This window comes from Pleurodeles waltl, chromosome 7, assembly GCF_031143425.1.
Source record: "Pleurodeles waltl isolate 20211129_DDA chromosome 7, aPleWal1.hap1.20221129, whole genome shotgun sequence".
Classification (NCBI taxonomy): Eukaryota; Metazoa; Chordata; class Amphibia; order Caudata; family Salamandridae; genus Pleurodeles; species Pleurodeles waltl.
In genome coordinates, this window is record NC_090446.1 from 309,918,301 (window position 1) to 309,930,985 (window position 12,685).

A 12,685-nucleotide genomic window follows, 5' to 3' on the forward strand; every position below is an offset into this window, starting at 1 on the left:
CGTTGTGCGATATATTGATATTGTGGGTGCTGGCCCTGGAGAGAGAGACTCTCTGTGATGGGATGTGAGGGCATATTGTGGCTTTCGTGAGCAGTGAGCCAAATGACTGGAGGTAAACCAGGATAGCACTGGGATAAAGCCAAAACAAATGTCAGCCACATGGGAATAGGTGGGAGGAACAGAATGCTGCAATAAAATGCAGGCAACTGCCAGCCTAAAATACTCACAGTGAAAGGGGAGCTCCAAAGAAATGTCAAAAAATAGTCCGTCACAGTAACAGATAAAGAAAACAAAGTGGAACAATAGTAGTTTGTCACTGCTCTGAAACAGAAAACGGAGGGAGAAAAAGGCAGAACTGACCACTAGCAAGCAAGAACTTTTAAAGGGCACTACAACCAACAAATGAAATTGCTTTAAGCCCACAGTATAAGAATACTTAAGTATACACCAGGTCAAACGCTCACGCCTGACCTAGTCATTGCTGCCTGTGTTCTGCCCCAAAAAATGAGAACTGGCTATGGACACATTTTACTGGGGAACTACTTTCAAGAATATCTTTTACAATTTAATGATAGTCATTATAAGAAAACCTCAATGACCACAAGCAAATGAAGATGCCAAACCCTTCATGTGGATTATAAACAGAACCCTGAAGATAGGTGGTTAGCATAGAGATGACCAAAAATTGGCCCTCTATAGCATCCTGAGAGCCAACAGGAACACACCTCACAGTGTCACCAAGTACAAGCCTGCAGTTTTAATGTTTGGGTGACCCCTGAATGAGACTATCCCAGCAGCATCTAGATGGGAATTGGCATTCTTTGATATCCAGTCAAGTCAGCGACATTTAGAGAATATTGATGAGGCCAAGCAGAGCCGAAGAGCACTAACAGAATGTTAAAGGAACATTACTGGTCCTGCTGAAAGACAGACATCCTGGGTGGAAGTTCCACACCCACTATGAACAAGTCTTCTAGTCTGTAGTAGCGATAAAAGGTACGATGGTCACAGCACAGAGGGGCAAAATGTTTCTTATTTTCAAAAAGATCCTGATTACAATGGCTGGCTCATGTGGATCGGCAGAGTACTTGTGAGGTGAAGGAAAATACTTTCTGATGGCAAGGAAGGGAGGGCGGCTACAGTGCTCATCACCAACCAGCTTGGAGACACAAACGAAGGTGCCTAACCCAGAGGGTCCAAGTGAGTCACCAAGAAAGCCATTTCAGAATCAGCCATCTCACTAAGGGGTCGAGGAACCCTCACACCCACACCACAGTTACGACCTCATTTCCAACGTAAGCCAAAGGCGTTTTAAGGCATGGGCAAAGTGGGCTCTGGCCCAGGACCCCAGCCTTTCCGGGGGGTCCCCTGAAAGAGCAAGCTGTGTTCTGCAGAGTCTTGCCGTGAGGACCTTGAATAATTCTTAAACAGATTCTTTTAAATACCGTTTTCCTTTAATTTATTTTAATGTTGGTGATTTGTGCCAGTGTAGTACAGACATTTTGCAGAGAAATGTGTTTATGTTTAATACAACAACCATAAACAAGTTGTTTTAGATCAAAACAAGACATTATGGGCCTGATTACAACTTTGGAGGAAGGTGTTAATCCGTCCCAAATGTGACAGATATACAACTAGCTGTATTACGAGTCCATTATATTCTATGGAACTCGTAATACGGCTGGTGGTATATCCGTCACATTAGGAACGGATTAACACCTCCTCCAAAGTTGTAATCAGGCCCTATATGTAAGAAATGCGAGGATGTCACAGACTGCAGTAATATAAGTGAGCTGCTTCTATGTTACAATATTGAAAATGCATGTCACTATTCCTGAGTAATAGATGTGAACACATTGAGAATTTGGAGGAGTGTGCCTGTGCTCTGTCAGTGACTTGGACAACGAGGGCATGAAAGAGCTGAAATTGGATTTTAAATTCACAGTTGTTACATAAGGGCCCCCAAATACGTTTAGCCCAGGGCCCCCAAAATCCTTAAGATGTCCCTGACACAAGCCATGGGCTGTGCTAATATGCATGGTTCCTGAACTATTGGAAGAAATCTGGGAAAGGTATGATGGCATTCCAATGTGGGAAGGAATGTAGTGAGCCACTGGCTTACGAGTGAATATGGCATCACGCAGCATGCACCATGTGGCCGGTTGCAGCCTAAAGTTCGAATAAATGGATGTGGGATGCTTGCGGTTCAGTCCAGACTAGACCTGATGTGTGAGCGTGTCTCATTTGCGGCCTCCCTTACGCTTGCCTGCCAGGCCTCAGATGGGCCTTGCACAATAACCTTGAAAAATAGTACAAGAGGCAAACATGATAAACATGACACTCGAAAACAAAATGTGAAATTATTCTGTGAACTGGGGCGTCCGTCGTAGGTCCATGACTGCTATGATCCTGCCAGAATTTCAGAATATCCACATGAAAACGTTTACACGGGCCATCATTACAAGCCTGGGTCAAACGAAACAGAGGCTGATGTAGTGGCTGATGGACGACAGATTTATGTGTCCTCCTTGACACGTGTTACAGGACCTGAACTTCTCCGTTATTGTTGTCGCCATTCATTGCGTGTGGCAACTCTGCATACGATTATTATGAGCCCGTCTGTATACACCTTTCATTCAAATTCTAAAAATATTAACTAACTAGGAGAGAATGCCTTTGGAAGAGGCTGGTTTAGCCATGAGCATGTGTTTCTCAGTGTTTTAAATCATGCAAGGAAATTAAGCTGCATGTATTGAGAGAAGCCATGAACAATCCCAGCCTATTAAAATGAGACTGTAAAAGTAATTAATTTACTTAAAAAAACAAGTTGTTCAGAGTTACACGATTAATTAACATTAAGATTAGCATTTTGTTGGTTGCAAAAATGAATGCATTTGAACTTAAAGGAAAATCTTGAAATTCAATTCCTTCAAAACAATAGCATTTAAAATAAAATGTAAAAAGGCCACTTTTTTATTTTATTTTTCTGCGTGATAACATATTTTTCAGTTTCCCTGCAATAAAATGTTAGTTAACCCATGGAGCATTTTAATGAAAATATAACAAGTGTATATTCTGGTAAAACATGTAATTGCTGAAGTTTAATCTTCCTGAGTTGCATGGGACAGGGAATGAAAAATGTCTATTTAAAGCTGAGTCCTCTGATTGTACTAAGATGAGGTGCATATTAATTGCAATGAACTACACAAAGCAGCTAAAAATGATCAGCATTTAGTGTCTCACCTTTTTTTACACAATAATATTTCATATTGACTATTCAGTTGTTTCAAGCCTCGATCTAATGACTAAGGACCGAATTACGAGTATGGCAGTCCATGGGCAGCCGTACCCACGGTGGCAGTCAGACCGCCGCAACCTTGGCGGTCTGACCACCACATTACGGTGCTGATGGTTGGACCGTTAGCACACTGCCCCCACCGCCAGCATCATGGATACCGACGGGTTGGCAGCTGTGGGAGTCGTGGTCAACCATGGCAGTGCAGAGATTGCACTGCCTGCTGATTACTACTTGCCTTCCGCCAGCCTTTCTATGGCCAAAAAAATGACAGAAAGGTAGGGATGGGGCCACTGGGGGGCCCCTGCACTGCCCATGCCCATGGCATGAGCAATGCAGGGCCCACCCTGTCAGCACACTCAGAATGCGTACTGTCTGCCATGGCATTCACAAGTGTGCTTCCCACGCATACAGTACAGCTGCATTAGTCTCAGCTCTCCCTGAGAGCTGGAGCCAATGCTGTCACACTGTGTCCGCTGGCTGCCTCCCCACTGCTGTATTGGAGGTCTGGCTGTCCAATGGCCAGACTCCTAATCATGCCCTAAGTCTAATTAATGCAAGCTAAACAGCCCAACAGAAAATCCACAAACAATCAACAGGTCAATATTGTAGCCATTTTTGGCAAAGAGATGTCTGCTATCATTTAAAACTTGCATAAATGTGCTGCTTATGTGTTTATTAGCATGACAACTAATGTTGCTTTCTTTTTTTGCATTTCACAGGAGGACAAGCAAGAAGACAGAAAAAACACAGGGGGTGATGCAACTGTTAGCAACACGGAGAGTGAAGAGTGGAGCATGAATCAACACGGTGAGAAAACAGGTTGAATCAAAAAGGTCAAACATGTGCAGGAGATGAGGTGAGGCACCTGCCTAACGCCTCCTCCAGTGGGATGGTGTACATCATAGTTGACAATATTGCAACAGATAGGCCCCAATACACCTGTTTTGTTGGTGAGGGGAGAGAGTGTTGTGTACAAAAATAATGTTTTGTCTGAGACCCAATAAACCTTGTACCATTCCAGTGGGGCAGTCCGGTTTATAGAATTTAATTGAGAAGCAAATTAGACTAATAGCACTTCAGCTTTATTCAGATATTTGTTTGGACAAAGGATGTGATGATTTGTTTTTAGAACTTAACTGATGTCCAATGATTTAGAAGTAAGACCCTCACACATTATCAGTACCTTTAATAAACACTCACAGAGCTTTGGGTTTTGGTCAGTATTCACCAGGCGACTTTCATGAGTATTGTTGAGGTTTCATGTGCATTTTGTTAACGTTCTAAGCAAACGTTCTAAGCAATCAGTTGTTTCATGTATAATCCCAAAGAGTGGACTGATAGAATGCTTTGGATTTTGTAGAGCGTGGTGCACAGGATACTCCGTCAAAATGTGACGGATAGTCCATCTTCCATATTATAAATGCCATGGTCTATAATGTACTTGTAATATGGCAGACAGGATATCCGCAATATGTCTGATGGAGTATCCCATCTGACAAACTCCAGATAAGGCCCTCTGTTTGGTACAGCAGGTTTTTGATAACCCCCGGCAAAATACAAAATATCAATGACAACAATATTGTGAAGGTAAGGTAAGTATAAGCAGGTAAGTATCTAGAGCCGTGGTACTCACAGTATGGCCTGTAGGCCGCTATCAGCCCGGCAGACCTTCCGTGGCGGCCAGCTGACCTTTTTTTCCTAAATGTAGACTCCACTGGTCTACGACTACATCCTGTTGGTAAACACTTAGGAGGGCAGCTGGAGCATGCGCAATAGCACTGTTGCTGCTCATACCTCTCATTCCAGAGGTCCTCTTCTGCATTTCCTGCCCTGGAGCCAGAGCCTGGGTGACATCACATGCTTGCGGTAGCGGGACGCAAAGACCCTTTAAAAGTCAGTTGACTTTTAAACAGTCTTTTGGAAGCATCCCACTACCTTAGCCGCCTGCATCAATGTCTCTTCACTCTCCCTGATTTAAAGGTAAGCCCCCATTATCTGCTCCTCTATGGGTGGTCATGGGTTCGGGAGGTCATCGGGGGTTCAGAGGTCCCGGGGGCGATGGTCAGGGGGGTGTATCATAATCAGTGCTTAATTTGAAAATAAAAACTTGCCGGTGCCCAAAACCCACCTCTTAAACACGCGGCTGCTGCAATTAAATGTGCAAACACAGAATACTGAGGCAGTGTAATCCTGAAGTCATCTCGGGCCTCTTCAGTCCATAGAAAGCCACTCCCTGCCCCCTTCAGCTCACTCTTGCAGCTTTCTGCTTGCTCCTATTGTGACGCTTTTTCATTTTTCTCTTCCTCCGTCTTTCCCATATTTGTCTTTTGCTCGAAATAAATGGTTGAGGCAGAACATAAGCGCCGGCCCTAAAAAATAAGTGCTTCGCACCGGAAACATCAAGCACAAGTTAAGCTCTGATTGTAATTCTAGTCTGCCTAATTTTTTTTTATTTGCATTCTTAGAAACTGAAGCCTAACAGTAGTAATGGTGGTTGAAGTGCACACCAACTGCTGTGGTTCTAATGGGTTAAGCTGCCAGTTTTATGTATCAGGTTGCACAGCAATAAGCGTGACTTCTGTGTGTGTAATTATGAGTATGCGTGCCCCTGATGTGCTTATATGTGTGCCTTTGTGTATGTGGAGTGGGAAGAGGCATGTATACCTGTGCTTCCGTTTCTGTGGGATTTTTGAGCACTGCATCTTTCCTACAATATTTATGTATAGCATTTTCCACCTGAAGTCCCATGAAACCAGTAGCAATCAGCAGGGCCTTCCCTGCCTCTGCTCATTATTATATGTAAAGCGCCCCTCCGCTCCTGCGGCTCCTGGTCGTGGCTTCTAAACACTGATTGAGTTATCAGGGCAGAATAATGTTAGGGGGATGCTGTGTTCATTTGCGCAAACACAGAGTGAGGTGGAAAAGTGTGAACAGCTCTCTTCCGGCTGGTTGAAAACCCCTGGATGGTGAGCGCACAAAATCTTGATGTGGTTGAATGTATTGGCATGAAAAGGACGCAAGCACAAACGGAGCTGATAGACTTGCAGCCCAATTCAGCTCTCGAAGCATCTTTTTGGGGGCAGGAACCAGAAGAATTCTGGAACATTGTGCCTTCTGACAAATCTCCTGTTCTTTTTACAGAGGCCCAGAAAGTAATTTGTTTGTGAAAGTTTGTTTTCCACAATGGGACTGTGAGGGGTAAACTCAGAAATAAGCCAACACCCTTACATCTGGATCAACTCTTACGGCTTGCCGTTTCAAACGTAGTACCAGATTACAGGACACTAACGGGAAATATGAAGTGTAAAATAAGTTCTTAGTATATCTTTCTTAGCCGTACCTATTTATCGGTCTCAGTTAAACCTGTGTTGAATATCCGCTTAGCGAGGGTTACCATGCAATGCCTCTTAAGAATGGTATTGTATGATGAGAAAAATGTATTGTCAAAATATCTAGCTTTGTACATACATCTGGCTTCGAAATACAGCACTGTCTAATAATGTTTTTTTGAAACCAATAGCCCCGCCCCTTGGCCCCACCCACCCCCAAACAGGCCCATCGGTGCGGCCCTCGGCCACAAACCAGACTGTAATTTTGGCCCCCGGCAAAATGTTTGTGAATACCCATGATCCAGAGGTACCATGACCTATTTATATATATATATATATATATATATATATATATATATATATATATATATATATATATATATATATATATATATATATATTATATATATACTGGAAGATGCAGGATCACAAGACAACAACAGCCAGCCAGGGCAAAAATCTGGATCCCAAAGGATACAATGAGTCACAAGAAAATGTAATGTCCAAGAAAGAAGTGACTCAAACAAATGATCTTACTAAGGAACAAAAATATATTTCTACTACAACGTTTCAGCTTCCGCCTTCCTCAGGTAGTACAAGATTGTTTGCTCAGTGGCTGCACAGCTGACACTGGTGGATTTTCAAAAAGCATCATGAGTGAAGATTCCAATTGGAATGTGGAATCAATGCAGTCCTGAGAACTCTTCAGATATGCAGAAATCAAGTGGTATTGTCAGTGATGTTCAGTCCATCTCGATGCAGTGATTTTAAACGGTACATCCAGAAATATTCTCTGATGTCCAGTAGTTCTTCCTTTAAAACATGTTCCACAGGGAAAATCTTCAAATCTGATAGTAAATGGTCCACAAGGTTAAAATGGTTGGCTACAGGCTGGTCAAGTTTCTTAATTATTGCTGATTTGTGGTTCCTGAATCGTGTACGGAGGTCATTCACAGTTTGACCTACATATTGTTTTTTTACAGCTTTGATGTTAGCACTGAATCACATAAATAATGCATGTTGAGCGACATGTAAGATGCTGTCTTATTCCATAGGTCCTTTTTGTAACAGAGCTAGTTACTGATGAAGTTTTTAAAAGGTATTCACATGTGATGAACCTTTTGGAATCACAGCAATGAACTCCTGCATTTGTTACAGCTTGCTTAAGTTCAGTTCTCACAATAAGTGATCGTAAATTGGGAGCTCTGCGGTAAGCAATGACTGGCGGTTTTGGAAAAGGCTGTTGCAATTTTTCACAAGTAGATAGTAAGGGAAAAGTTGTTTGTATTATATTTCTGTAGTTGGGAGCTGATGGATGATAGTCAACCACAAAAGGGATTCTGTCACTTGTGTTTCTTCTGTTGTTATTCCAAATAAGAGCTTCCCTTGGTAACTGCAAAGACTTGTCAATTTGTTGCAGAATGATATGCAGAGGATAGCCTCGCTTTTTAATTAATCTAACAAGATCCTCTAGATGGCCTTTACAAGTGTCTTCATTGCTGCAGATGCGTCTTATTCTGAGTGCTTGGCTGTAGATGATGCTGAGTTTAGTGTGGCGTGGGTGACATGAGGTCCAGTTTAGATACAAATGAGCATCTGTAGGCTTGTGGTACAGATCAGTTATTATTTTTTGTTCATGAATGGTGAGTAACACATCCAGAAAAGGGAGATGACTCTTCTGTTTAGTATTGCTGCCAGTGAATTTGATGGTAGGATGGATACTGTTGATAAAAGCTGTAAATTGCTCAAGTGTTCTGCTTCCTGCATTCCATATTATAGATATGTCATCAGTGTATCATAGCCATACCAGTGGTTTGATGTTAGAACTCGCAAGTATATAGTCCTCCAGTTTTCCCATGAAGATATTTGCATAGGAAGGAGCCATCCGAGTGCCCATTGATGTCCCTTGTATCTGCAAATAGTGTTTACCATTGAATGCAAAAAATTCGCAAATATGGGCGGTGCGAATGGGGTCAGAATCGCTATTTGCGATTTGGTAATAGCATTTGCGATTTTTAAGAAGTCGCTATTACCGAATCGCAAATATGATACATACCATTTTGCGACTCAGAAATAGTGATTTCTTAAAAAACGCTATTAGAGAATCGCAAAGTGGATTCTTCATACAGCTGGACCCAAGTCCTATACCGTAGCAGTAGGGGGCAACCAGCACCCTCAAATGTGTACTGTCAGCAAATTAGATAGTAAGCATTCCAGTGGTGCTGGGCCGGGGTTGCCCTGTACTGCCCCGTACTGCCCCTGTGGCCCCAGCACACCTTTACTGCCAGCATTTCCATGGCGGTCAGACCACCATGGAAAGGCTGGCGGTAAGGATAGTTGTAATCAGCCAGGCGGCGCTGAGTGCAGCGCCTCCCTGGCTGAATTCAATTCAGACCACCATCATGCCATCAGGACCATGTTCCCGACAGGGACGGCGGTCTCACCGCCAGAGTCGTAATGTTGTGGTCAGACCGCCAAAGTTCTGGCGGTCCGACCATCACTGCAAGTGGCTGGCGGTCCGACCATCACCGCAAGTGTGACCACCACACTCGTAATAAGACCCAAAGTGACGTTATAGTTAGGAGAAAATGTCAGTTAAAATGTAACATTTAAAACTCTAAGAACCACTGAAATTCACCAGTTATATTTATTTAAACTAACTCTAATTCATGCCCTCACCATGTACAGTGTGTCTTCAATGATGGTATTTCAGATGTCATCAGTAATGTTATCAATGATATTATAAAACATGTAGTGAGTGATATAATATGTGAGGTCATAAGCAGTGCATGGCAAGGGGATTCATTATAGTTACTTCTGTTAACTACAACTGGTGCATTTTAGTGGTTTATCAGGTTTCAACTGTTAACTTTTAACTCCAATTTTCACCTAACTATAATGTCACTTTAACCTTTGTTTTTTCTAGTGAATCACTGATGCCTTATAATGTGAGGTAAGACCAACTATAAAGTCACTTCATTTTTTTTGTTGAATTTCTGAGGTTGTGTTTAATATAAAGTAACACTATAAAGGGGTGTAATTTTAAGTAAGACCCACCTGCTGGCTTTGTCAAAAGTTCAGAACTCCAAAATATGAAAGGATGACCTATTGGCTTTATCAGGGTGTCAGCACATCAACATATATGAAACAGACCTATTGGCTTTGTCAAAACATCACCACAATAATCAATAACCATAACCCAATGTATTGCTTATAAATACATACATGACGATGCTCAATAAAAATTATTGACACAAAAATATTTAAAATAAAGCATTTTTATTCAAAACAATTATAAGCATGTGTTGAAGTATTTCCTTAGCACTCTTTAGGGCACAAAATGCAGCCATAAGACCAATCACAAGGGGCCCTAATACTTCTGTTGAAGAGCATATAACTCTGAGTGCTTTGAAAATGATGGTAAGCTCTCCTGGGATGATGAACTCAATGTCTCAGGAGAATCAAAGTGTTGTTTTTTTAACATTTGTAGGGGGCAGCTATGCTCCCTGCAACCAATACAACTGTTTTATAAGTTGTTGATGGTGCCCCTGCCCTTCCTTAGGGGACCACAGCTACAATATTATAAACAAAGCCAATGCAGGATATTGTGCAGGACACCCAGGAGGGAGCAGTGAATATTTAGTGCACTGCCTCAGTGCTTCAGTAATGAAGCAGAAAAGCCAACCTTCTTCTTTTTAATAGTACCCATAGACATTCTTTTTTTTCTAGCAGTGCAGGGAGGCCGCTTCCGTGCTGCTGCACCTTTGTGTTTCATTTCTGTTTTGGGTGCCCCATTCACAATCATATATATATTTTGAAGAGGGGTAAATGTGGAGTTAAGGATAGTAAATCCATACATACCTATTGTAGGAAAGTCCTCCTTTTTGCCCTGGTCACTCCCAAACGTTTTGGACAGGTACTGGTTGTTACTGACTCTGCTGTGCCCTGGGTACTGCTTACCAGTCCCAGGGCCAGTGCTCTGTGTAAAGTGGATATGCAAATTAGGCTAATTATAATTGGCAAAATTAACCTACCTATAAGTCCCTAGTATATGGTAGGGCATGGAGGTTTAGGGAGCCCAGCATAGGTAGTGCCCCCAAAGGTGCACTGCTGAGGTGCTCAGTGTCATTTTTAAGGGAGGCCTGCCTTGCTGGCTGCTTTTAAATTAAAGTTACATGCAAATTCGACTTTGGAAAGAAGTAGTTCCAAAGTCTTAAACTACCTTGTTTTTACATATAGGTCACCCCTAAGGTGTGCCCTATCTTCCCCAAGGGCTGGGAGCCATGTAACTATAAGCAGGGACCTTATAAAAATAGCTTTATAATCCCTGGTGAGGTAAAACAGCCAAATTCGTTTTTCCCTCATAGTAGTGAATGGCCTTCATAGGCTAGAATGGGGAGACTTTATTTTAATTTTAAAAATCCCCTTAATTAACAGATACTACAAGTTTGGTATCAAATTAATTGTTATAATAAGTCCCACAACTACCAGTTGTTGGATTTAATATAGTTTGTTCAGGTAAAGAGTTTAAACTTTACCTGAAAAGTTGCCAACTTCAGCCCTGCTGTGTTTTTCCTGCTTTGCTCTGATTGGCCAGCCTCATGCAGCCTGGCCTGATGAGGTGTGAAGGGGCCTGGCTCAACACACAGAGATTTGCCTGGGGAGGAGATCTCCCCTCAGCAGATGGGGAAGCAGGAAGGGGGAGGACTGCCAAATTGGCCTTCAAAGGCAGAGAAGGACATTTGGAGCAAGCCAGCAACACCCTCATATCCTGCAAACCCAGACAATTAGGTGCCCCCTTGATTAGATTAGGAGAGGGCAGGAGAGTGGTGTGTTTAGGATTTTTAGCCACACCAGTGGGTGGGCTCAGCCAGATGTAACCTCCAAAAATCACTTTCAGCCATGATGGATTTTTGAGGAATGTTGCTCCCTGGGATTGATTTTTGCCACACTTTTCAGGAAGTGGTCATCACAGGGGGGAAGGACCCTACCCCTGACTGGAGAACCAGGACCCCCTTGCTTTTCACTCAGGAGCAAGCATAAAACTGGCAGACCTGCACCCACACCTCAGATCCCTATGAGAATCCAACAAGGAAGAACTACAGAAGAAGAAGGACTGCCCTACTGGAACCCTGGCATGCACCTGGACACTGCACCAGCTGCATATTTGGGCTTCACCACAAGAAGGACTTTTCCTGGCTTCAACTGGTTCAAGGAGGGACTCCCTGTTTGCTACAGGTGAGAACTTGCTAACCAGAGTCCCCTGCACTAACTCCTGAAGAAACCAACCAGCTGACCACTGTTCAGTGGCCAAAAAGGAGTTTGCGCCAGGTGCATTCTGAGAGTTGTAGTCCGCACCTCCAAAGAGCATCTCAGAGCTTCTGGAACCTTGGGGTAAACTGTGGACCTCAAAAGAACCTTAAAGGAACACCTGGAAGAAGATCCAGAAGTTTGGAGAACTTTGGAGAACTTTTGAAAAAAGCTCCATAGAAGGACCAATTGGCGCTTTTTGTTTCTATACGCTAGAAAGCAATAATTCTTTAAAAATTCTTATCTCCGGTTCCCCTTATCTGATTTTATTAATTTTGGTGTCATTTGAAAGCTAAAATTTTTTCCTATTTTCATAAAATGATTTTCGATTTTTAAACTGTTTCCTGTGTTTTATTTAATTACTGTTTTGTGATATTTGAATGCTTTACGCTTTGTCTCCTAGTGTTAAGCATTGTCGCTCGTTGCCAATCTACCAAGGGTTGAGCTAGGTTTAATTTACTGAGACCTAACTGGACCTAAGTGGAGGTAAGTGGCCTATTGCTAAGTGTAGGTACTTACCTGCCCTTACCAATAACCCATTTTCCAACACCTATTTAATTTGACAATATTATAATAGTCGATTTTTCAGTTCAGTATTTGGTAGCACAATGTATTTCTTCTGTATAATCTGCCTTACAACTTTTTTTTTCTTGTGCTTTATGACATCGTTTCTTAACCTATTGACTTTTGCAACCCACTACTGAACAATATTTAGAAATAGGAGAACCCCATTGTATAATTAGTGGAA

At 42.4% G+C, this 12,685-nt stretch overlaps 1 protein-coding gene across 3 annotated transcripts in view; it reads left to right on the forward strand.

The window, feature by feature from the left end:
* L3MBTL1 (L3MBTL histone methyl-lysine binding protein 1) overlaps positions 1-12,685 on the forward strand; it is a 420,932-nt gene that overhangs the window by 120,813 nt on the left and 287,434 nt on the right. For all 3 annotated transcript variants that reach the window (XM_069243749.1, XM_069243751.1, XM_069243750.1), the window contains one exon: positions 4,018-4,105. In XM_069243749.1, coding sequence (XP_069099850.1) covers positions 4,018-4,105 — 88 coding nt within the window. The remainder of the gene's footprint in view (positions 1-4,017; positions 4,106-12,685) is intronic.